Source organism: Symphalangus syndactylus, chromosome 6 (genome assembly GCF_028878055.3).
Source record: "Symphalangus syndactylus isolate Jambi chromosome 6, NHGRI_mSymSyn1-v2.1_pri, whole genome shotgun sequence".
Classification (NCBI taxonomy): Eukaryota; Metazoa; Chordata; class Mammalia; order Primates; family Hylobatidae; genus Symphalangus; species Symphalangus syndactylus.
Window position 1 is genome coordinate 58,486,334 of NC_072428.2, and position 26,389 is coordinate 58,512,722.

At 41.3% G+C, this 26,389-nt stretch overlaps 1 protein-coding gene across 4 annotated transcripts in view; it reads left to right on the forward strand.

Moving 5' to 3' along the window:
* AAMDC (adipogenesis associated Mth938 domain containing) overlaps nt 1-26,389 on the forward strand; it is a 52,430-nt gene that overhangs the window by 2,845 nt on the left and 23,196 nt on the right. For 2 of the 4 annotated variants that reach the window (XM_055283053.2, XM_055283055.1), the window contains exons 2-3: nt 17,929-17,970; nt 19,388-19,537. In XM_055283053.2, coding sequence (XP_055139028.1) covers nt 19,406-19,537 — 132 coding nt within the window. In that variant the 5' untranslated portion in view covers nt 17,929-17,970; nt 19,388-19,405. Of the gene's footprint in view, nt 1-17,928; nt 18,135-19,387; nt 19,538-26,389 lie in introns of all 4 variants that reach the window. The other 2 variants (XM_055283052.2, XM_055283054.1) reach the window with 2 other exon arrangements.

The window sequence follows — 26,389 nt, forward strand, 5'->3', positions numbered from 1 at the left end:
ACATTCTAAAAAAGAAATAAAGCTTTATTACTATAGTTTTCTTTTCTCACTGCTCACACTGTTAGTCAAAGAGTGACTGATAAATAAGGTTAGAGTTTCTGCCTTTTCTAATCTAGATCGGCACAGAAAAGAGTCCTTTGGCATCATTAAGTTATATCCACCCAAAGATAAGAAGTGTTTTGCTACAAAGCAAGGTTTAAGTCATGCCTTCCTTCACTAAAGTCTGTTCTTGAAAATAAATGACACACACCCCATAATGCTATCATCTCTTCTTGCTTTCCTGGGCTAAGAGAAATTGTGGAATACAGAGCTTAACGACAATTTATGTAGTTATATAAGTGAGTTATATTTATCAGACTGGAATGTAAAGGTGCAAAAAAGAGTAGCTATTTTTAAAACCTGTATTAGATTTATTGCTACTGCCAGGAAGAGGCCTTTAAATAAGCATTAAGTTAACTTGGTTCAACTTTGTTTATGAATAAGAAATTTCTTAAGATATTTCAAATTTCATGTCCTATTGGGGGAAATATTTTGCTCAATTAGAATTAATGGCTAATTTTTTAAAAATACCAAAAAGTCAAAAACAACCCAAATATTCATCAGCAGAAAAATATAAATTGTGATACACTACTCAGAGTAATACACACTGTTGATATACACTACAGCCTGGGTGAATCTTAAAAACATGTTGAGTAAAAGAAGGCAGACACAAAAGAGTTAGGTACTGTACAATTCCATCAATATGAAGGTCAAAACTAATCTGTGGCAACAGAAATCAAAGTAGTTGTTTCCTTTGAGCTTGGAAGGGTATTGACTGGAAAGGGGCACAAGGGGACTTTGTAGATAGTTTCTATATCTTGATTGGCAAGTTTATTTCTCAAAATTCATTGAACTCTATAAACACTGCATTCAACTAAATGCAATGCAATTATGCTTCAATTTTAAAAGTTAATGGTTTATTCCTATATAATCCCAATTAGCATTGGTACCAGTCTGCCTTTTATCAAAATTTATACACATTTCTGTCTCCTTCATATGTTATCTTTGCATTTGTTACACAATTTTTTGTTTTGCTTTTTTTTTTTTTTTTTTGAGACAGAGTCTCACTCTATCGCCCAGGCTGGAGTGCAGTGGTGCGATCTCGGCTCACTGCATGCTCCAACTCCTGGTTTCATGCCATTCTACTGCCTCAGCCTCCTGAGTAGCTGGGACTACAGGCGTCTGCCACCATGCCCGGCTAAATTTTTTTGTATTTTTAGTAGAGACAGGGTTTCACCGTGTTAGCCAGGATGGTCTCGATCTCCTGACCTCGTGATCTGCTCACCTCAGCCTCCCAAAGTGCTGGGATTACAGGCATGAGCCACCACGCCTGGCTGCTTTTTTTTTTTTTAATGGATATTATAAGCTCAGTAAATGTATATTGAGGCAAACTGAATTCCATTTTAGAGCCAATTTGGGGAATTCCTCATCAAGGATGAGCAAATTAGGTTTATCTAAAACTCACTTCAAAAAAGCTAAAACAAGCTGGGCGCGGTGGTTCAAAAAAGCTGAAGGTATATGGACATAATATTACATGTAGTGAAAAAGCTATTAAGTGTCAACAGAAATAGGAATCTCTTCTCTTTGAGACAGTTTAATAAGAAAATGTATGAAAATAAAAGGAAGCCCTAATATAAACAAGATGTAAACCAACCATTTTCTGGATATTTGTCTTAATAACTGAATTCTGTGTTACAACAGAATTCTATTCATTGAAGAAGGCACCTTTAGAAGTGTCTTACTACCCATCTTTTTTTTTTTTTTTGAGTCAGTCTGACTCTGTCGCCCTGACTGGAGTGCAGTGGCACGATCTAGGCTCACTGCAATCTCTGCCTCCTGAGTTCAAGTGATTCTCCTGCCTCAGCCTCCCAAGTAGCTGGGATTACAGGCAAGCGCCACTACATCTGGCTAATTTTTATATTTTTTGTAGAGATGGGGTTTCACTATGTTGGCCACACTGGTCTCAAACTCCTGACCTCAGGTGATCTGCTCACCTCGGCCTCCGAAAGTGCTGGGATTACAAGCGTGAGCCACCGTCATACTACCCATCTTTTTTTGAGACTTATGCATGAGTCTATTCTCTGACAAGCCTGGCTAAGATTCGTTTCTCTGATGGAGTAAAGATTTTTACTGAAAAGAAAAATGAGCGGGGGGCCAGATGCAGTGGCTCATGCCTATGATCCTAGCACTCTGAGAGGCCGAGGTGGGAGTTCAAGACCAGCCTAGTCAACATGGTGAAACTTCGTCTCTACTAAAAATGCAAAAATTAGGTGGGCATGGTGGTGCATGCCTGTAGTCCCAGCTACTCGGGAGGCTGAGGCAGGAGAATCACTTGAACCCAGGAGGCAGAGGTTGCAGTGAGCCAAGATCACGCCATTGTACTCTGGCCTGGGTGACAGAGTGAGACATCATCTCAAAAAAAAAAAAGGATGGGGGACAGCTTGTATTATTATGTTTTATGTCTTTTAGCTATGTGTCTACATTTTAAATTTTTATTATTAAATAATTCAGAACAGGGATAATCATCGGCAGTTTGACATCCTGTACAGCAAGGCCTGATATTCACTTGTATGAACCAGAAAGGCTGTACTGACTGTTAAACTGTTAAGAGACTGTATTTACATGCCAGTTGCAGCATAGTCGCTACCCTGAGCCTCCTAAGTACACTCCTGCTACACTGGCTAGCCAGTCTGTCTCCAACAACACTCAGCAACTGAACCTTTGAAACAGACACACGGGCCGGGCACGGTGGCTCACGCTTGTAATCCCAGCACTTTGGGAGGCCGAGGCGGGCGGATCACGAGGTCAGGAGATCGAGACCACGGTGAAACCCCGTCTCTACTAAAAAATACAAAAAATTAGCCGGGCGTGGTGGCGGGCGCCTGTAGTCCCAGCTACTTGGAGAGGCTGAGGCAGGAGAATAGCGTGAACCCGGGAAGCGGAGCTTGCAGTGAGCCGAGAATGCGCCACTGCACTCCAGCCTGGGTGACAGAGCGAGACTCCGTCTCAAAAAAAAAAAAAAAAGAAACAGACACACCAGACCCTATAACTGTATGCCTGCAAATCAGATAATCTCAATGAAATGAACACATTTCTAGAATAACACAAACTATGGAAACTCAAGAACAACTAGAAAATCTGAATGAACCCATAATAAGTAAAAATACTGAATTGGAGCTGGGCACAGTGGCTCATGCCTGTAATCCCAGCACTTTGAGAGGCCGAGGTGGGCAGATCACCTGAGGTCAGAAGTTCGAGACCAGCCTGGCCAACATAGTGAAACACCGTCTCTACTAAAAATACAAAAATTAGCCAGGTGTGGTGGCACACACCCATCATCCCTGCTATGCAGGAGGCTGAGGCAGGAGAATCGCTTGAACCCAGGAGGCAGAGGTTGCAGTGAGCTGAGATGGGGCCACTGCACTTCAGCCTGGGTGACAGAGTGAAACTCATCTCAAAAAAAAAAAAAAAAAAAATCGAATGGGGAATTTGAAATTTGCCCCTGGCCCCACCCCCCTCAAAAAAGAAAAAAAGCTCAGATTCAGATGGCTTCATGGTCAGTTCTACCAAAAGTTGAAATAAGAATTAATACCAATGCTTCACAAATTCATACCAAAACCTAGAAGAGAGGGAACACTTCCCAACTCATTCTGTGAGGAGAGATTTTCCTTAGTAGCAAGATAGAGAAAAATATCACAAGGAAAGCCCAATACCTCATGTGAATCTAGCAAACACAGCAATCCTCAATGAAATACTAGCAAACCAGTTCCAGCCACATATAAAAAGGATTATACACCATAAACAAGTGGGATTCATCCCAAGTATGCAATATTGGCTTAAAATCTAAAAATCAATATATTGTAATATATTTACAGAATAAAAGAAACAACATAGTCATCTCAATAGATGCAGAAAACTCATTTGACAAAATTCAATATTCTTTCATGTTAAAAGTAATAAACTAGGAAGAGAAGGGAACTTTTTCAGCCTGATTAAGAGCATTATGAAAAACCCATATCTAATATATGGAATGCTGAAAACTGATTCCTTCCTCCTAAGGTCAGGAACAAGACAAGGATGTTTGCTATATCCACTTACATTTAATATTATACTGGAGGTTGTAGCCAGTGCAATGTGTCAAGAAAAAAAAAAAGGCATCCAGATTGGCATGGAAGAAGTAAACAAGCTCTATCTTAAATTACTGATCTTGTATATAGGAAATCCTAAAGAATCCACAAATAAAGCTATTAGAACAAATAGACAAGTTAAGCACGTTTGCAGGATACAAGATAAATACTCAAAAATCGTGTTATTCTATACATTATCAATGAACAATCCAAAAATGAAATCAGACCAGGCACGGTGGCTCCTGCCTGTAATCCCAGCACTTTGGGAGGCGAGGTAGGTGTATCACTTGAGGCCAGGAGTTCAAGACCAGCCTGGCCAACATGGTGAAACTCCATCTCTACTAAAAAATACAAAAAATTAGCTGGGCATGGTGATGCGCACCTGTAATCCCAGCTACTAGGGAGGCTGAGGCAGGAGAATCACTTGAACTTGGGAGGCAGAGGTTGCAGTGAGCTGAAATTGCACCACTGCACTCCAGCCTGGGGGACAGAGCGCAACTTTGTCTCAAAAAAACAAAACAAAATACACAAACAGCAAAAAAATGATATCAATAACTCTATTTACAATAGAATCAGAAACTATTTAGAGGTTTCTTAAAAAGAAATACAAGAATGAAAATTATAGCCAGGCGCGGGGGCTCACACCTGTAATCCCAGCACTTTGGGAGGCTGAGGCTCCCAAAGGTCAGGAGATCGAGACCATCCTGGCTAACACAGTGAAACCCCATCTCTACTAAAAATACAAAAACAAAATTAGCCGGGTGTGGTAGTGGGCGCCTGTAGTCCCAGCTACTCAGGAGGCTGAGGCGGGAGAATGGCGTGAACCTGGGAGGCAGAGCTTGCAGTGAGCCAAGATCGCACCACTGCACTGCAGCCTGGGCGACAGGGCGAGAGGCCATCTCAAAAAAAAAAAAAAAGAAAGAAAATTATAAAATATTGTTCAAGGAAATTTTAAAAGACATACATGGGAAGAAAACACATATTCATGGATTGGAAGATTTAATATCGATAAGATGCCAATACTCTTTAAGTTGAAGTACAGATTTAACAGATTCACTCTCCATCAAAATTCCAGCTGGCTTCTTTGCAGAAATTGATAAGTTGATCCTAATACTAATATGGAAATTCAGAGAACCCAGAATATCCAAAACAGTTTTTCAGATGATGAACAAAGTTGAAGGACTCACACTTCCTGGCTTCCAAAGTTACTACACAGCTACGGTAATCAAGATTGTGTGTAGTAATGACATATGACAGACTGTGTCTCCCCCAGATTCATATGTTGAAGCCCTAACCCCTAATGTGACTGTATTTAGAGATAATGCCTATAGGAAGGAGTTAACTAAAGTTAAACAATGTCATGAGGGTGGGGCCCTAATGTGATAAAACTGGTAATTTTATAAGAACAGAAATAGAGAGCTCTTTCTCTTCTCACGCATATGCCAAGGAGAGGCCATGTGAAGACACAGAGAGATGGCAGACATCTCCAACCCAAGGAGAAAGCCCTCACCAGACACCAGTCAGGCCAGCACCTTATCTTGGATATGCCAGGTCCAGAACTGTGAAAAATAAATTTTTGTTGTTTAAGTTACCAATCTATGATATTTTTTATAGTAGTCAGGCTGAATAACAAATAGCCACTTGGGTCAATGGAACAGAATGGAGACTCAGATATAAACCTATACATCTAGAGTAAATTGATTTAAAATAAACATACCAAGACCATCTAATGGGGAAAGAATAGTTTTTGCAACAAATGATGCTGGGAAAACTGGAGATCCACATAGAAAAGAATGAAGTTGAACCCCTAATTCATTCCATATAAATAATTCAGAATGTTTCAGACGACTACATTTGTAAGACCTGAAACTATAAAACTCTTAGAAGAAAACAAGGGTAAATCTTTAAGACCTTGGATATGGCAATGGATTCTTAGAAATAACACCAAATCCACAAGCAACAAAAGGAAAAATAAATTAATAGACCTCATCAAAATTAAAAACTTGTGTGCTTTACAAAAACATGTATCAAAAAGTCAAGACCATCAGTCCAAATGTGGGGCTTAAGAAAGAAAATCAAGTCTGGGCACAGTTGTTCATTCTTGTAATCCCAGCACTTTCGGAGACCAAGGCCGGAGGATCACTTGAGGCCAGGAATTTGAAACCATCCTGGGAAACATAGTGAGAGCCCATCTCTACAAAATTCTTTTTTATAGCCAGTCATGGTGATGCACACCTGTAGTCTTAGCTGCTCAGGAGCCTGAGGTGGGAAAATCACTTGAGCCCAGGATTTTGAGGCTGTGGTAAGCTGATTGTGCCATTGCACTCCAGCTCAGGCAACAGAGCAAGACCCTGTACCTAAAAGAAGAAAAGGAAAGAAAGTCAAAGACAACCTACAAAATAGGAAAAAATATATCCAATAAGAGATTCATCTAGAATATGTTAAAAACATGTTGGGAGCTGAAAAGGCCAAAGGGATCATGACCAACTCAGCATTACACTGGAGGCTGTATGATCAAACAGCAAACCGTTTATCATGAATGCAGAATGTGGGCAAACTCATACTGCCCTGCCACCAAAAGGTTTCCTGAGGGCCTCGCTCCCTGGCGCTGGGCTCCTTAAAGTTATCTATTGAGAAATCTAGCGCCTATTGTTCGAAGAACGCAGTCTTACGAGCCTGCTGTGAATCAAACTGCTGCCAACACCCACCCCCAACCCACCTCTACTTCTTGCTATCTCTTTTGCCTAATAAATATGGAGGGCTGTGTAAAGCTCAGGGCCCTTGTCCACTAGAGGCAAGGTGCCCCCAAGCCCTTCTTCCAAATATACTCTTTTGTCTCGTCTTTTATTCCTGCGTTTGACCCCCTATATTCAGTCCCATAGGTCCATGTGGGTTACATAATGGCACCCCAAACAGCAACAGGTTCGGGTGCTCTACAAAAACATATGTCAATAATAAAAAAGACAAATAATTGGCATTTCACCAAAGAAAATATGCAGATAGCCAACAGGCAAATGAAAAGATACTCAACATCATTGATCATCAAGAAATAAATAATGAAAATTGGCTGGGCGCGGTGGCTCAAGCCTGTAATCCCAGCACTTTGGGAGGCCGAGGCAGGCGGATCACGAGGTCAGGAGATCGAGACCATCTTGGCTACCACGGTGAAACCCGGTCTCTACTAAAAATACAAAAAAATTAGCCGGGCATGTTGGCGGGCGCCTGTAGTCCCAGCTACTCGGGAGGCTGAGGCAGGAGAATGGCGTGAACCCAGGAGGTGGAGGTTGCGGTGAGCTGAGATCACGCCACTGCACTCCAGCCTGGGGGACAGAGAAACAGAGAAAGACTCCGTCTCAAAAAAAAAAAAAAAGAAAGAAAGAAATAATGAAAACCACAATAAAATAGCACTTTATGGTTGGGCACAGTGGCTCATACCTGTAATCCCATCACTTTGGGAGACTGAGGTGGGAGAACTGCTTGAGTCCAGGAGCTTGAGACTAGTCTGGGCAACATGGCGAGACCCTGTCTCTACAAAATATACCAAAAAAAAAAAAAAATATATCCAGACGTGGTGGCGTGCACCTGTAGTCCCAGCTACTTGAGAAGCTGAGATGGGAGAATTGGTCGAGGCTTCAGTGAGCTGTAATCATGTCACTGCACTCCAGCCTGGACAACAAAGCAAGACCCTGTCTCAGAAAAAAGAAAGAAAGAAAAAAATACCACTTCACACCCACAATGACGGCTTGAAATTGGCGTTGACAAGGATATGGAGAAAGCAGAACCCTCGTCACTGCTAGTGGAATTGCAAAGTTGTGGATCTGCTATGTAACAGTCTGATAGCTCCTCAAAATGATAAACATAAAGTTACTTGAACCAGCGGTTCCTTTCCTAGCTATACCCAAGAGAAATGAGCATATGTCCATGAAAAAATTTTTACATAAATGTTCATAACAAGCATTGTTTCTAATATTAAAAATTGGAGACAACCCAATGGCCATTAGCAGTTTAATACAGATTCTTTGGCTACTCCTTGAAATTCTTACTTAGTAGATCTCTGTTGGAGCCTAGGTATCTGCAAGCACATGATGTGATTATCATTCTGGTGTTCTGAGAACCAATCTTAATACACCCTGCTCTACCCTTACCTTCTTGATTTTACTCTCCCAAGCTATGCCTACTGTGGGATATAATTTGTTCCACACAACATGAAAGAAGCAGCCACCTTTCACACTACTTAGGTATCTTTTTTTTTCTTTTTTTTTCTGAGACAGGGTCTCACTCTGTCACCCAGGCTGGAGTGCAGTGGTACAATCTTGGCTCACTGCAACCTCTGCCTCCCAATTTCTCCTGCCTCAGTCTCCCAAGTAGCTGGGATTACAGACATGTGCCACCATGCCTGGCTAATTTTTGTATTTTTTTTTAGTAGAGATGAGGTTTCACCATGTTGGCCAGTCTGGTCTTGAACTCCTGACCTCAAGTGATCCACCCACTTCAGCCTCCCAGAAGTGCTGGGATTACAGGCATGAGCCACCACGCCTGGCCAGGTATCTTTTTAAATCTTGTATGAAATTATGTCACTGTTCTGTTGACAAACATCTTGTGACTTCATTTTCTCTAAAATCCAAATCTCTTGACATACCTATGATATCCAGCATAATCTGAACTCAATCTACCTCTCCAGCTACATCATTCACTATACTCTAATCACACTGACAACAGTTAACTGTTATATAATAAAAAAGACAAATAATTGGCATTTCACCAAAGAAAATATGCAAATAGCCAACAGGCAAATGAAAAGATAACATCATTGATCATCAAGAAATAAATAATGAAAATTGGCTGGGCGCGGTGGCTCAAGCCTGTAATCCCAGCACTTTGGGAGGCTGAGGCAGGCGGATCACGAGGTCAGGAGATCGAGACCATCTTGGCTAACTCGGTGAAACCCCGTCTCTACTAAAAATACAAAAAAATTAGCCGGGCATGTTGGCGGGCGCCTGTAGTCCTTATAGGTTTGGAAGTGGCAATACACAAATAACCATCAACATCATATATTTCTGGCAGGGTTGATTTTCATATATAAATTTATTATTTGAGTTTATAAGTTTATAAAAAATATGAAACTTCACAAATAGAGGAACCTTTTTTTTTTTTTTTTTTTGAGACGGGATTTCGCTCTTGTTACCCAGGCTGGAGTGCAATGGTGTGATCTCGGCTCACTGCAACCTCTGCCTCCCGGGTTCAAGCAATTCTCCTGCCTCAGCCTCCCCAGTAACTGGGATTACAGGCATGTGCCACCACGCCCAGCTAATTTTGTATTTTTAGCAGAGGCGGGGTTTCTCCATGTTGGTCAGGCTGGTCTCAAACTCTGGACCTCAGGTGATCCGCCCGCCTCGGCCTCCCAAAGTACTGGGATTACAGGCATGAGCCACCGTGCCTGGCCGTAGAGGAACTTTTATATTTATTCTTCAAATGTATTTCCAGTATTTTCTCATGTAGTACCCTCTGTTTTAAGAAAAAAAAAAAAAAGTCCTCCTACCCCCCAGTTCTCCCCATATTTGCCTGTTGAAATTTTTTTTATACCCAGGCTTACAGTGATGTTGTCAAAGAAGAATTCAGTTCATTTGTGCTCTGTAACAGCAGTCCCTAACCTTTTTGGCACAAGGGACCAGTACTGTGGAAGACAGTTTTTCCACAGACCAGGGCAGAGATGGTTTCAGGATGATTCAAGCTCATTACATTTATTGTGCACTTTATTGTGTATATATGTGTGTGTGTGTGTGTGTGTGTGTGTGTGTTTTGAGACAGGGTCTCATTCTGTCACCCAGGCTGGAGTGCAATGGCAGATCTCAGATCAGTGCAACCTCAGCCTCTGGGGTTCAAGTGATTCTCCTGCCTCAGCTTCGAGTAGCTGGGACTACAGGCATTCACCACTACACCCAGCTAATGTTTGCATTTTTAGTAGAGACGGGGTTTTCGCCATGTTGGCCAGGCTGTTTATTTTTAATATTATTACGTTGTAGTATATAATGAAATAATTATACAACTGATCGTAATATAGAATCAGTGGGAGCCCTGAGCTTGTTTTCCTACAATTAGATGGTTCCATCTGGGAGTGATGGGAGACAGTGACAGATCATCAGGCATTAGATTTTCATAAGGGACTGTGCAACCTAAATCCCTCACATGTGCAGTTCACAAAAGGGTTCACGCATCTATGATAATCTAATGCTGCTGCTGACGTGTCAGGAGATAGAACTTGGGCAGTAATGTGAGCCATGGGAAGTGGCTTACATACAGACAAAGTATCGCTCACTCACCTGCTGCTCACCTCCTGCTGTGCAGCCCAGTTCCTAACAGGTCACGGACTGGTAGCAGGCCTGTACCCAGGGGTTGGGGACTCCTGCTCTATAAGTCTTCTCAGAGTTAATCACTATTCCCACTAATGTCCCCTTGTACTTCATTTGTACCTATTAGAATGTTTATCAATACCTAACATTAAAATTCTCTACTCACCCTGGACTTAGCACAATCTGATTTATATTACAGTTAATCATATATTAATACTTATCTATCATTCCATCTAGATTTTGACGTTTTTTCTTGAAGTCATAAAATGATTCCATTTATTTTTGAGTAATTCTACCTTCCTAATTATTTATTCTGCCAGCTCTTAGCACAAAGAGTTATACGTGTTAGAAGCTCAAAAATGTTTCTTGAATAGAAATAAATTGAAAAGGCAACTGAAAGCAAATTCAAACTGTAGATGAAGAAAACTGCTTTTGAAACTAGTTACCACCATATATTAAGTAAAGTTGTCAGCAGCAGAAAAAGTGTCCCATTATATGTCTGTTTTTTATGGTGCTTTAAAAGCTTATAATCCTAGACATAGTCATGCAGATTCATATATACTCCATACACAAACCAAGATTATAAATACTAATTCAATGAATAAAGTGCAAATTACATATCAACAAATACAAATGGTAAACAAACTCACTTAATAGTTAGGGAAGCAATGGTTGCATTCCCAACAATGAACTAAACACTTTGGGTGGTTTTGAAGAAATTAGAAGATGCAAAGTTTCTACAGAAGTAAACACATAATGAAGATTAGAGAATCTCTTAATTAGGATTTTATTATCAAACTGAGAAGGGCATGAGGAAACCATTACATCTTTTGTGATGAATTTCATGGAGAAAGTTGATTTTTTTTTTTTTTTTTTGAGACAGAGTCATGCAGTCTCGGCTCACTGCAACCTCCTCCTCCCAGGTTCAAGTGATTCTCCTGCCTCAGCCTCCTGAGTAGTTGGGATTACAAGTACATACCACCTCGTTCAGCTAATTTTTGTATTTTTGGTAGATATGGATTTTCACCATGTTGGTCAGGCTGATCTTGAACTCCTGACCTCAGGTGATCCATCCACCTTGGCCTCCCAAAGTTCTGGGATTACAGACATGAGCCACTGCGCCTGGCCTAGAAAATGGATTTTAAGGGTAATTCAATTGCCTAGGAAAAGACTGATTAAGTACTTGCAGAAGAATGTTTCTAGTATCAAGATAAGGAGGTATAATGGAAAGGACATAACTTTTGACATCTGATGGCTTTAGTTTCAAATGTCACCTTTACCACTCAGAAACTGTAACATTATTGATAATTAATACTGACAGTGGAATACAGAAGTTAAAAAAAAAGAATATTATCTCATGAGCTAAACCAGAGTAGTCCAAAGAGTATCCATATTTTTATAAAAAGAAACAACAAAAATCTGATTTATAAGGATACATAATTATTTCAGAGACTAGTACTTCCTTAATACATATTCTCCCCTTGAAATCTCTACTTTTAAGCTGGGCACATTGCCTCTTAGAACAGATAGATCTAGCATTGTTTGCAATTGAGTGTGACCACATGACTGTATTCTAGCAAATAACATGCAAACAGAAGTATTCTCTAAAACCTTTCAGGAAATTTCTTAAAGGACACGAGACATATATCCTTTGCCCCTTCCCACTTTATCTCTTTATTCTGTTGCTTGGAACATGGATGTGATCGCCAGAGCTCCATATTAAACTATGAGAGTGAAGGCCTCATCATCAAGACTGTGAGGCTGAAACCTGGAAGCCACCTAATTCCTAGACTTTGGGATAACTACTATACCTGCCCTATGTTGACTACCTCTGGACTTTAAACCTTGTCTTATTTAAGCCACTATGCTTTGGGGTATGTTTAACTCATGTAATGATTATGGTTTATTTTCTAAATCAGACTCATCTTCCTTGTTGATACTCCCAAAAAAGCAGCAGTGACATTTTATCTCCCAGGAAGGTGTTTTCCTAATACTAAATTCTATAATTTTCCTATGCATTTCCTTATTTAATAGTTGTTGAGTCTAAAGTTGGGGCCAGGCGTGGTGGCTCACGCCTGTAATCCCAACACTTTGGGAGACTGAGGTGGGCGGATCGCTTGAGATCAGGAATTTGAGACCAGCCTGGCAAACATGGCGAAACCCTGTCTCTACCAAAATATACAAAAAATTAACCAGACGTGGTGGCATTTACCTGTAATCCCAGCTACCAGGGTGGCTGAGGCACAAGAATCACTTGGAGGTTGCAGTGAGCCGAGATCATGCCACTGCACTCTAGCCTGGGTGACAGAGTGAGACCCTGTGTCAAAAAAGAAAATAATAATAATAAAAATAAAGTTGGAGTAGAATGGCAAAGTGAATTGAAGAATACATGCTGTAGAGTCAGACAGACTTGGATTCAAATTCTCATTTTCTCACTTACTAGCCATATAACTTGGAACAAAGTTCTTAACCACTCTCCAATCTTGATGTTGCTGAGATAACAGATCTAAAATATCTGGTACATAGTAGGTTCCCAATAAATACTCCTTTTTTTCTCAATTGAATTTTAAGACCCAGTTCAAATACTATTTCCTCAAACATATTTATTTAATTTCCTACTTAGAAATTGCTGAGGACTGAATGTGCCCTCCCCACCAACTTCATACATTGAAGCCCTAACCCCAAAAATGACTGTAGTTAGAGATAGGGTCTTCAAGGAGGTAGTTAAAATTAAATGAGGTTATAAGAGTCAGGCCCTAATCTAATAGGATGGGTGAATTTATAAGAAGAGAAAGAGATAGCAGGTGTGCCATGCAAACAGAAAAAGCCATGTGAGAAAACAGCAAAAGGCATCCATTTCCAAGCCAAAAACGCCTCGCCATAAACCAACCAATCCTATTAGCACCTTGATCTTGGACTTCTGGTCTCCAGAACTGTGAGAAAATAAATTTCTATTGTTTAAGACACCCAGTCTGTGGTATTTTGTAATGGAAGCCCTATCAGACTAATAAAGAAATCCTCAAAACATACTCGTTGTCTCTCCTTATATCACTTTTTAAAAGTTACTTTGGTTTTTCTTAAAAAGTTACCTTGGGGCCGGGCGCAGTAGCTTACGCTTGTAATCCCAGTAATTTGGGAGGCCTAGGCGGGTGGATCACCTGAGGGTGGGAGTTCAAGGCTAGCCTGAACAACATGGAGAAACCCCGTCTCTACTAAAAATACAAAATTAGCTGGGCATGGTGGTGGGCACCTTTAATCCTAACTACTCAGGAGGCTGAGGCAGGAGAATCGCTTGAACCCGGGAGACGGAGGTTGCGGTGAGCCAAGATCACGCCATTGCACTCCAGCCTGGGCAACAAGAGCGAAACTCCATCTCAAAAAAAAAAAAAGTTACCTTGTAATTATATGTGTTTGTCTTCTCTACTGTAGTATTAGATCCTCAAAAACAGGAATCATGCTTTATGAATTTGTATCTTCCTTCCATAGCACCCATAACAATATATTGAACTTCTGTGTTATTTGTTTTTTGAGTTTTTTGTTTGTTTGTTTGTTTGCTTGTTTTTTGAGACGTAGTCTCGCTCTGTCGCCCAGGCTGGAGTGCAGTGGCACGATCTCAGCTCACTGCAAGCTCCGCCTCCCAGGTTCAAACAATTCTCCTGCTTCAGTCTACCAAGTAGCTGGGATTACAGGCACCCGCCAACACACCCAGCTAATTTTTGTTATTTTTAGTAGAGACAGGGTTTCACCATGTTGGCCAGGCTGGTCTCTAACTCCTGACCTCGTGAACCTCCCGCCTCGGCCTCCCAAAATGCTGGCATCACAGATGTGAGCCACTGCGCCCGTCCCTTTGGTTTTTGTTTGTTTGTTTTTGAGAGATGGAGTCTCGCTCTGCCACCCAGGCTAGAGTGCAGTGGTGTGATCTTGGCTCATTGCTACCTCTGCCTCCTGCCTCAGCATCCTGGGTAGATGAGACTACAGGTGTGAATCACTATGCCCGGCTAATTTTTGTATTTTTAGTAGAGACAGGGTTTCACCATGTTGGCCAGGCTGGTCTTGAACTTCTGACCTCAAGTGATCCACCTGCTTTGGCCATGCAAAGTGCTGGGATTACAGGCGTGAGCCACCACGCCCAGCCCTCTGGTACTTATTTTTTAGATGGACATTCAGAAATTGAGCCTGGGCACAGTGGCTCATGCCTATAATGCAAGCACTTGGGAGGCTGAGGAGAGAAGATAGATTGCTTGAGCCCAGGATTTGGAGACCCACATGGGCAACATAGTGAGACCCTGGCTCTTAAAAAAAAAAAAAAAAAAAAAAAATTACAAAATTTGCTGGATGTGGTGGCACACACCTCTAGTTCCAGCTAGGAACTAGCCTGAGGTGGGAAGATCACTGGAGCCTAGGGGCTTGAGGTTGCAGTGAGCTAAGATCATGCTACTGCACTCCAGACTGGATGAAAGAATGAGACCCTGTCTCTTTGATATTAATAATAAGGTGAACTTGCAAAAATGGGTTATTAGTTATTAATGTTAATCAGAAGTAAGACTTTCTAATCGTTTTTATTTGGAGATTAAATATGGTTAAGGAGACACATATAGGTGCCAAATTGACGAGAGGTAGACTGTGACTGTTAGTTTTATGTGTCAACTTGGTAAGGTTATAGTATGTAGTTATTTAATCAAATACTAATCTAAGTGTTGCTGTGAACATACCTTGTAGATATGGTTAACATCTGCAGTCAGTAGACTAGTGTATATATGAGATTATCCTTGATACACTGAGTTGGCCTCTTCCAATCAGTTTAAAGTCCAAGCAAAACCGATGTTTCCTTGAAGAAGAAATACTGCCTCAGTACCATAACAACTCTTGCCCAAGAGTGAGCAGCTTACCAGTATTATCTACACATTTTAGACTTGCCAGCCTCCAAAATTTTGTGAGCCACTTTTTTGAAACAAGTCTGTCAATATTTATAGTCATCTGCTTCTGTTTCTCTGGATAACCCTGACTGATACAAGTACCTTTTTTTTTTTTTTTTTTTGAGACAGAGTCTCGCTCTTTCGCCCAGGCCGGACTGCAGTGGCGCTATCTGGACTCACTGCAAGCTCTGCCTCCCAGGTTCACGCCATTCTCCTGCCTCAGCCTCTCGAGTAGCTGAGAATACAGGCACCTGCCGCCGTGCCTGGCTAATTTTTTGTATTTTTAGTAGAGACGGAGTTTCACCGTGCTAGCCAGGATGGTCTCAATCTCCTGACCTCGTGATCCGCCCGCCTCAGCCTCCCAAAGTGCTGGAATTACAGGCGTGAGCCACCGCGCCCAGCGATACAAGTATCTTTTACTTACTGTGCTTACCAGTGCTAGAATTTCCATTTTATTCCTTTTTGAAATGTTTCCTTATTGAGACTCTGTATTTGCTGAGTCACTGTTACCATATTTTTGTTTATTTCTCTGTGCGTTATTTCCCTTATACTACTGTCTTTGAAGTCTTTGCTAAATGTCAGACTTCTGAGAATACTCAATTACTCAGATACAGTTTCTTTTTTAATTAATTAATTAATTAATTTTTGGAGACAGGGTCTTGCTCAGTCACCCAGGCTGGAGTATAGTGGCAAGATCATTGCTCACTGCAGCCTCAAACTCATGGGCTCAAGTGATCCTCCTGCCTCAGCCTCCTCAGTAGCTAGCACTATAGGTGTAAAGCCAACACACCTGGCTTTTTTTTTTTTTTTTTTTTTTGTAGAAACCAGGTCTCCCAATAGGAATGCTTTTACACTATTGGTGGGAATGTAAATTAGTTCAACCTTTGTGGAAGACAGTGGGGCAATTCCTCAAAGACCTAGAACTAGAAATGCCATTTGACCCAGCAACCCCATTACTGGGTATATACCCAGAGGAATATAAATCATTCTGTTATAAAGAGAAATGCACACATATATTCATTGCAGCACTGTTTACAATAGCAAAGACATGGAATCAACCCATATGCCCATCAGTGATAGACTGGATAAAGAAAATGTGGTACCTCTACACCATGGTATACTATACAACCATAAAGGGGAACAAGATCATGTTCTTTGCAGGGACACGGATGGAGCTGGAAGCCATTATCCTCAGCAGACTAACACAGGAACAGAAAACTGAACACCACATGTTCTCACTTATAAGTGGGAGCTGAACAATGAGAACACATGGACACAGGAAGGGGAACAACACACACTGGGGCTTGCTGGTGGGGGTCAGGGGGAGGGAGAGCATCAGGATAAATAGCTAATCCATGTGGGGCTTAATACCTAGGTGATAGGTTGATAGGTGCAGCAAACCACCATGGCACATGTGTACCTATGTAACGAACCTGCATGTCTTACACATGTATCCTGGAACGTAAAAAAGATGTTACATACATATAACAATTTCCAAGGTATTGGAAAGCAAAAAAGCAAAATAAAGACCAGGGTTGATAGCATGTTATCATTTGTGTAATATTAGAGCATGGAGAGGGGGACAGTAAACACACACACACACAACACCGAGGAATGATTAATGAACAATATACCTTTGAAAAGAAACACAAAAACTAGGTACCTGGGGTTCATGGGAGTAAGGAAACTTTCACTTTCTACTGTTTAGTACCTTTTGAATTAAAAGTATCTTTAAGTGGCTCACGCCTGTAATCCCAGCACTTTGGGAGACCAAGGCAAGTGGATCACCTGAGGTCAGGAGACCAAGACCAGCCTGGCCAACATAGTGAAACCCTGTCTCCACCAAAAATACAAAAATTAGCCGGGCATGGTAGTGCACACCTGTAATCCCAGCTACGTGGGAGGCTGAGGCAGGATAATCACTTGAACCCTGGAGGTGGAGGTTGTAGTGAGCCGATTGCACCACTGCACTCCAGCCTGGGCAACAGAGCCAGACTCCATCTCAAAAGAAAAAAAAGTGTTTAATGTATTTCTATTAGAAAAGTAAAATTCAAATAAAAACATGAAAGAAACATAGGATATCCCTATGTTGCCCAGGCTGGTCTTGAAATTCTGGCCTCAAGTGAAACTCCCACCTTGGCCTCCCAATGTGCTGGGATTACAGGCATGAGCCACCACACCCAGCCCCAGATAACAGTTTCAGTTTACTGAGTGTGGGTCATAGTTTTTGTTTATTTGCATGCCTTGTAATTTTTTGTTGAAGAGTGACATTTTAGATAATATATTGTAGGACAGTGTGGATGGCATCTAGCCTGGGGAAACAACTTTTCCCCTTGAAAGTTGTTCTTTTGTTTATTTGTGTGTGTGGGTTTAGCTGTTTGCCTATACTAAATGTCTTAATCCATTTTGTGCTTAATCCATTTTGTGCTCCTATAACTGAATACCTGAAACTGGGTAATTTAAAATTTATAATGAAAATAATTTTTTTTCTCACAGTTCTGGAGGCTGGGAAGTCCAACACCAGTTGGCTCACCTCTGGTGAGAGCCTTCTTGCTGTATCATCCTATGGTGGAAGTCATCACATGGTGGAAGCGCAAAGAGAGGGCCATACTTGTCCTTTTATAATGAACCTACTACTCCTGCAATAACAGCATAATCTATTCGTGAGGGCAGAACCCTCATGGCCTAATCAGCTCTTAAAGGTCCCACCTCTTAAGTTGTTATAATGGCAGTTAAATTTAAACATGAGTTTGGAAGGGTGCAGACATTCAAACCATAGCACTAAACTAAATCTATGAATTCTCCCATGCAATATGTGTCTACTGAAGTCTCTGTTCTGTTAGGGTTTTTTCCTTGATTTTATTCTTAAACCCGGTTTCCCAAGGTTCTCCTTGGTGTGTATACAGCTTAGTGTTCAGCCAAACATTAATTAAACATTTGGCTCAAACACCTTGAGCCAGTAAGACTTTCTCTCTCTACTGATGGATCACTGTGTGTACAGGGGAGTGCATTCAAAGTCCAGCTGTTGTATGTCTTCACTGGCTTTTACATTCTGCAAGGCCCTCTTGAACCTTCTGGCTTATCCACTGTGTATGTGCTTGAGGATCCATCAGCCAGGAATGTTTGGGTGTCTTGGGTCTGTCTTCCAAGTCTTTGATGCATATCCTTGCAGCCTCTGGTCCACTTGGGATATGTAGAGAGGTTATGAAGTCTCCTATGGCTGTGTCATCCCTGGGAAATTCCTGTTAAATCCCACCTAGTTTGCCAATCCATTGCTTGCCCCAAACAAAAGGCAACATAAGGCAAGCAGAGCCACCTTCTATCCATGTTTGCTTGCCACTGAGATCACCTGTTTAAACTGATAATGGCTCCAACTCAAGCCTCCTTTGGCCGTGGTGGCAAGGCTGTTCATTTTCATGTCCTGCCCCAACCTACTTGAACTTCACTTACAACAGAACTGGAGTGGTGGAATGGGGGTTGTTCCAGGCAAGAACAACAAAAAAAATTGTTGTCCTTATCTGAAATTCAGTGATCTTCATGAATAAGCATTTCTCTGACTGTGGTATGTGCCTTTTTAATTTTACTTCTAGAGTGACAAATTTTTGGTTTTGACAGTTTTTTTCTAGGTTTATAGTTTCTTCTTGGGGAGAGAATATGTCAACCTCACTCCGTCATGCTGAAGTAAATCTTCATCTCTTAATTTTATCTCTCAAAAATATCCTGAGGATTCCCTCTGGAGTCTGATAAGTAATTGCAGTATCTGTTTCTATGGTTGGATGATTCAGCATTCCAGGAATAATAGTTACTTTTTAGACCTCTAAAGAAGAAGTGACAACCACGTAAATGAAAAGATGCTTCTTAAATCATGGAGAATCAGGGCTTACTATCACTGTATTTTGAAACTGTTTCAGCTTTACTTTATAACTGATTTAGTATATTTTTCTTTTAATTTTAGATTTCAGTGAAGTTCCTTATGACTTCCCCTGAAATTGCTTCCTTATCATGGGGGCAAATGAAAGTAAAAGGCTCTAATACAACCTATAAGGACTGCAAAGTATGGCCAGGGGGCAGTCGGACTTGGGATTGGAGAGAAACAGGAACTGAGGTAAGATATTAGTCTTTGGTTGACACTACATGAGGCTGACCAAGTGATTTCCAACCTCCTAAGCTGCAATGACTAAGTGAAAAACTATTTCTCTTGTGTCTTTTTGAGATATAATTCATATACCATTAAATTCACCCTTTTAAAGTATGCAATTCAATGGACTTCTTACATTCAATGCCCCTTTAGTGATATTATAGTGATTTATATTCATAAACTTGTACAACAGTTACCACCGTTAGTTCCAGAATATATTTATCACCTCAGAAAGGAACCACATAACCACTACCAGTCAGTGCCAATTCACTACCACTTCTAGCCCCTAGAAATGATTAATCTACTTTCTGTTGTTATAGATATGCCTATTCTGGATGTTTTCTATAAATTACATCATTCAGATATCTTAGGTGTGTCCCTAGGAGTGGATTTCTGGGTTATATAGTGTTTAAACTTTTGAGGTACTGCCAGACTATCTTCCAAGGCACCTGCACCATTTTACATCTCCACTAGGAATATAGGAAGGTTCTAGTTTTTCCACATTCCTCCTCAACACACTGTTCTTTTCATTGTTTTGTTTTTATCAGAACCATCTTATTAGGTGTGAAGTGTTCTTCTCATTGCGGTTTTGATTTGCATTTCCCTGCATTTCCTCAAGTATTCTCAGTGTGCGGTGCCCAAGGTCGAGCCTCCTTTCCATGAGTGTAAGTTGGGCAAAACAAGGGAGCCTCTACCTTTTGACCCCACTCACCTGGGATGTAGTCTCAACAACAGAAAGATGGGGGCAGGATGAGAGGCACTAAAGTCCTGCTCCTCCTGGGAAGGAAGCCTTCCAGCTAGATGCTGAGGGGAGAAAGAGTCTTGTGTTCTTGGCTACGGCAGTCTGGAGAGTAGTCTGTGCCTCACAATGGGGATGGGGCAGGGAGGCATTTATCTTGACGCCTCCACTGTACATGTGCACCGATTCTTACCTGTCTTACCAAATATCTCAATGAGTTCTGGCTTCTATAAAAAAAATTGTCATAGACTGAGTGCCTTAAATAATAAACATTTATTTCTCACAGTTCTGGAGACTGAAAGTGTGAGATTAGGATGCCAGCATGGTCAGGTTCTGGTCCTTGTATTAGTTCATTTTCATGCTGCCGATAAAGACATAACTGAGACTGGGGAGAAAAAGAGGTTTAATGGACTTACAGTTCCACATGGCTGGGGAGGCCTCACAATCATGGCAGAAGGCAAGGAGGAGCAAGTCACGTCTTACATAGATGGTGGCAGGCAAAGAGAGCTTGTGCAGAGAAACTCTCGTTTTTAAAACCATCAGATCTCATGAGACTCATTCACTATCACGAGAGCAGCACAGGAAAGACCCATCCCCATAATTCAATCACCTCCCACTGAGTTCCTCTCACAATATGCAGGAATTGTGGGAGTTACAATCCAAGATGAGATTTGGGTGGGGACACAGCTAAACTGTATCAGCCCTCTTCCAGTTTGCAGACAGCCAACTTCTCTTCATATCCTTACATGGTGGAAAGAGAGGTAGCTAGCTTTTGGGCTTCTTATAAGGGCACTAATCTCATTCATGAGGGCTCTACCCTTAGGACCCAGTTACCTCCTATAGGCCCCACCTCTAAATAATATCACATTGGGATTAGAGTTTCAATATATACATTTTTAAGGCACACACATATTAAGTCCATTGCAGCAAATTTTTTTTTTTTACAGTTTTTTCTTTCTTTCTTTCTTTCTTTGTTTTGGAGACAGTCTCCCTCTGTCATCCAGGCTAGAGTGCAGTGGTGAGATCATGGCTCACTGCAGTCTACACCACCTGGGCGAAAGGGATCTTCCTCCTTTGCTTGCAAAGACCACAGGCAAGCAATCACACATGGCTTATTTTTTTTGTTTTTATAGAGATGAGGTCTCACTACATTGCCCAGGCTGGTCTTGAACTCCTGACCCCAAGAAATCCTCCCACCTTGGCCTCTCAAAATGCTGAGATTACAGGCATGAGCCATCATACCCAGCCAGATTTTCTTGAATACACGTTTATTCATTGGGTATTTGCTCTTAGGACCATTTCCAGAGGCTTTAGGGGTTTTGTTGTTGTTGTTTTGTTGAGTTCTTGGCTTGGGTTTTTCTTTGTTGTTATTATTAATAATTTTTCACATAGGAGTGGGTCAGTGGAGCTCCTCATGATGTAATGATGGAAGTAGATCCTTCATTTTTGAAGAATAGTTTGTTGGATATAGATTTCTTGATCAATAGTCTTTTTCTTTCAGCACTTTCAATATGCCATCCCACCACCTTTTGGCTTCATTGGTTTCTAATGATAAATCAACCATTAGCATTATTAGAGCTCCCTTGGACTTGTTGAGTTGCTTCTCTCTAACTGCTTTCAAAACACATCATAGTAATTTAACTATGATATGTCTAGGTATGGATATCTTTGAGTTTGTCCTACTTGGAATTTATTGAGCTTCATGAAGATGTAGATTATTGTTTTTTTAATCAAATTTGGGGAAGTTTAGGCCATTATTTCTTCAAGTATTCTTTCTACTCCTATCTCCCTTTTCTTGTGACTCCCATTATGAATATATTGGTAGGCATTAGGGTATCCTACAGGTCTCTGAGTCTATATTCTTTGTCTTCATTTTTTTTCTTTCCTTTGTCTCAGACTAGATAATCTCAATTGACCTATTTTCAATTTTGTTGATTCTTATCTGCTATTGAGCCCCTGTAGTGACATTTTTATTTCTATCATTGTACTTTCCAGCTCCACAATTTCTTTTTCTTTTCTTTTTTTTTGGTGGGGGGATAGACTATTGCTCTGTTGCCACAGCTGGAGTGCCGTGGCACAATTTCAGCTCACTACAACCTCCGCCTCCCAGGTTCAAGCAATTCTCCTGCCTCAGCCTCCTGTGTAGCTGGGATTACAGGTGCACTCCACCATGTCCAGCTCTTTTTGTATTTTTAGTAGAGACAGGGTTTTACCATGTTGGCCAGGCTGGTCTCAAATTCCTGACCTCAAGTGATCCACCCACCTCGGCCTCCCAAAGTGCTGGGTTTATAGGCGTGAGCCACAACACCTGGCCCAGAATTTCTGTTTGGTTATTTTTAACAATTTATATTTCTTTATTGATATTTTTTATTTGGTAAGATATTGTTATACTTTTCTTTAGTTCTTTTGAACATGGTTTCCTTTGGCTCCTATTACATATTTAAAATTGCTGATTTACAGTCTTTCTCTGTAAGTCCAATGTCTGGGCTTCCTCTGGGATAGTTTCTACTGTCTGCTTCCCCAAATCTCCATAGGGACCTGCCTTTCTTTTTCTTTCTTTCTTAATGTCTTTGTTGTTTTGTTTATATTTCTCAACTTTTTTTTTGAGAACTGGACATTTTACATAATATAATGTGGCAACACCGGAAATCAACTCCCCCTCCCATTCTGAGGGTTTGTTGTTGCTATTTTTTTGCAGTTATTTGTTCCTATGTGGTACTATAAAGTCTGTATTCTTTGTTTGTGGCCTCTGAGGTCTGCTAATTTACCTTGGTGATGAGCTAATGATTTGACTGAGATTTTTTTTTTTTTTTTTTGAGACGGAGTCTCGCTCTGTCACCCAGGCTGGAGTGCAGTGGCGCGATCTCGGCTCACTGCAAGCTCCGCCTCCCGGGTTCACGCCATTCTCCTGCCTCAGCCTCTCCGAGTAGCTGGGACTACAGGCGCCTGCCACCACGCCCAGCTAATTTTTTTGTATTTTTAGTAGAGATGGGGTTTCACCATGGTCTCGATCTCCTGACCTCATGATCCGCCCGCCTCGGCCTCCCAAAGTGCTAGGATTACAAGCGTGAGCCACCGCGCCCAGCCAACTGAGATTTCTTTACATTGCTGGAATCAGGTGTTTAGATTTACCCATGTGTCCATGTGTCTACCAGTTGCCTTTCTTATTATTCATTTTGTAATTTAGATCTTTTGAGGTCAATTTCTTCTTTTAGAAAAATCAGTATCCAGCTGGGCATGGTGGCTCACACCTGTGATCATAGCACTTTGGGAGGCCAAGGCAGGCAGCTCATTTTAGGCCAGGAGATTGATACCATCCTGGCCAAAATGGCGAAACCCCGTCGTCTCCTCAACTTTGGGAAGTGGAGGCGGGCGGATCACCTGAGGTTGGGAGTTCGAGAGCAGCCTGACCAACGTGGAGAAACTCCGTCTCTACTAACAATAAAAAATTAGCCAGGTGTGGTGGTGGCGCATGCCTGTAATCCCAGCTACTTGGGAGGCTGAGGCAGGAGAATCGCTTGAACCTGGGAGGTGGAGGTTGCGGTGAGCCGAGATCGCGCCATTGCACTCCATCCTGGGTAACAAGAGTGAAACTCCAACTCATAAAAAGAAATTAGTATAATTAGTATCCTTTAGAAGTTCTTTCAGTAAGGATATCTTGGTGATCTCTCCCAGTTTTTATTTGTCTGAAAAGGTCCTTGTTTTTTAATTTTGTCTTGTATTCTAAGTTGACAATTTTTTTTAGAACTTTATTTGTAGGAACCCTGAATAATCAGACTATGCCATTTGGGATCTGTCCCATAAAGGAAGATTCATATTTGCATCTTTTCTGTATCCTGTGTTACTCTCAATCTGGGATCACTTTTAATTTTTTGACTGATGGCTTCCAAAACTGGGCTGATAGTGTAAATTTGAGCCCCAAACTGATGTATGAGCAGGTTTGTGGTTATAAATTATCAGGGGAGACATTTTTCCCCTCTAGAGCCATGACTGAGCAGAAAGCTTTCCTCATCTTTTTCATTTGCCAAGGGGTGGAATTTTTGGGTCTCAGAATGTGTGATAAAATGCAAGACTGAGAATGGCAGTGCCTCAGGGTAACTTCAATATTGCCTCAGGGTAACTTCAATATCAGTTCACCATTTTGATTTCCAACTCCCCCTTCACTTTGGCCTTTGGGAATTTCCCTTTCCTTTCTGCAAGCTCAGCTATGTATTTCAGAGGATGTTTATTTTTATCTGGCATTTGGTTTAAGGAAACTTTGTAGGTTGTATAGTCTATCACATTGTTCTGCATTGTAAACAGTTATGCCTACAAAATTAGGCCCCACATAGCAAGAGAGCCCTAACACATATTCTTTGTTCATGCCTTGGTTTTGAACTGCATGCACTCATTGATGATCATGACACCCAGTTTGGTTTGTTAGTTGCCAACCTACATCATAATGGATGGAATATACCTAGATTGGTAAAAAGAATAGGAGGGCATGGAGATATAGAAGGGACAGAATGAAAGAAAACTGAGGAATAAGAAGCCTTAAATCATGTAGCCTACTTGAACCAAATGGCTCCATCGGAGTGAAGTTGGAGAATGGGAAGAATAGGTGGTGGTGTAGTTAATAGAGCATCTATATATGCAGAACTGAGTTTATACTGTATTCAGTTAATAAGTCATAACCACTTTAGCTAGTGTATTAGTCAGGGCTCTCTAGAAAAACAGAACTAGTAGGAGATACATATATATAAAATCAGGTTTACTATAAGAAATTGACTTGTCCATGATCTGCTGTCTGCAAGTCTGAAGTCCTAAAAACCCTGGGAGCTGAAGGTTTAAATCCCAGTCCAAGAGCAGAAGAAATTGAGATGAGATGTCCCAGTTAAAATGGTGAGGCAGAAAAAAAGAGGTAAATTCTCCTTCGTTTGCCTTATGTTCTTTTCAGGCCCTCAATGGATTGGATGATGCCTACCAACATAGGGGAGGGTAGTCTACCGAGTCCACCAATTTAAATACTAATCTCATCCATAGACATTCTCACAGACACACCCAGAAATAATATTTAATTTGGGCAGTCTGTGGTCCAGTTGAGCTGGCACATAAAATTAACCATCAAAGATACTTATGTGGGACAGTGATGTGTCTGACAAAGGTTATCCAGACTGTGGTTTATGTTATACTGGAGCACAAACTTACACGGGTTCCACACTTGAGAGATTCATTTCCCTTTAGAAATGGCTTTAGTGCTGTATATTTCTATTTTTCCCACATAAGACCACATGAGTTAATATTACCATTAACCTCATTCTTTTTTTTTTGAGACGGAGTCTCGCTCTGTCACCCAGGCTGGAGTGCAGGGTGTGATCTCAGCACACTGCAACCTCCGCCTCCCAGGTTCAAGTGATTCTCCTATCTCAGCCTCCGGAGTAGCTGGGATTACAGGCACCCACCACCTCGCTTGTCTAATTTTTTTGTATTTTCAGTAGAGATGGTGTTTCACCATGTTGGCCAGGCTAGTCTCGAACGCCTGACCTCAGGTGATCCTCCTGCCTCGACCTCCCAAAGTGGTGGGATTACAGGTGTGAGCCACTGCGCCTGGCCAACCTCATTCTTTATAGAAACTTAAGCACAGAGAAGTTATATAACTTGTGTAGACACAGAGCTAGAAACATGTGAAAGCAAACAGTAAGCTCAGGTCAGATTGTAACTTTCTTTCCTGTTTCTTTCTACTACATAGTGTTTCCTCTTATATCCACAACACTGTCTCCCAAGCTGGAGTGCAGGGTCGTAATCATAGCTCACTGTAACCTCAACCTCTTAGATTCAAGCGATCCTCCAGCCTGCTCTTATCATCCCAACTAGCTAGAAGTAGAAGCATGTGCCACAATGCCTGGCTAATTTATTTTTATTTTTTGTAGAGACAGAGTCTGTCTATGTTGCTCAGGCTAGTCTCAAACTCCTGGCCTGAAGTGGTACTCCTTTTTTTTTTTTAAAGATGGGGTCTCACTCGGTCCCCCAGGCTGGAGTGCAATGGTGCCATTATTTTTCACTGTAGCCTTGATCTCCCAGGCTCAAGCACTCCTCCCACC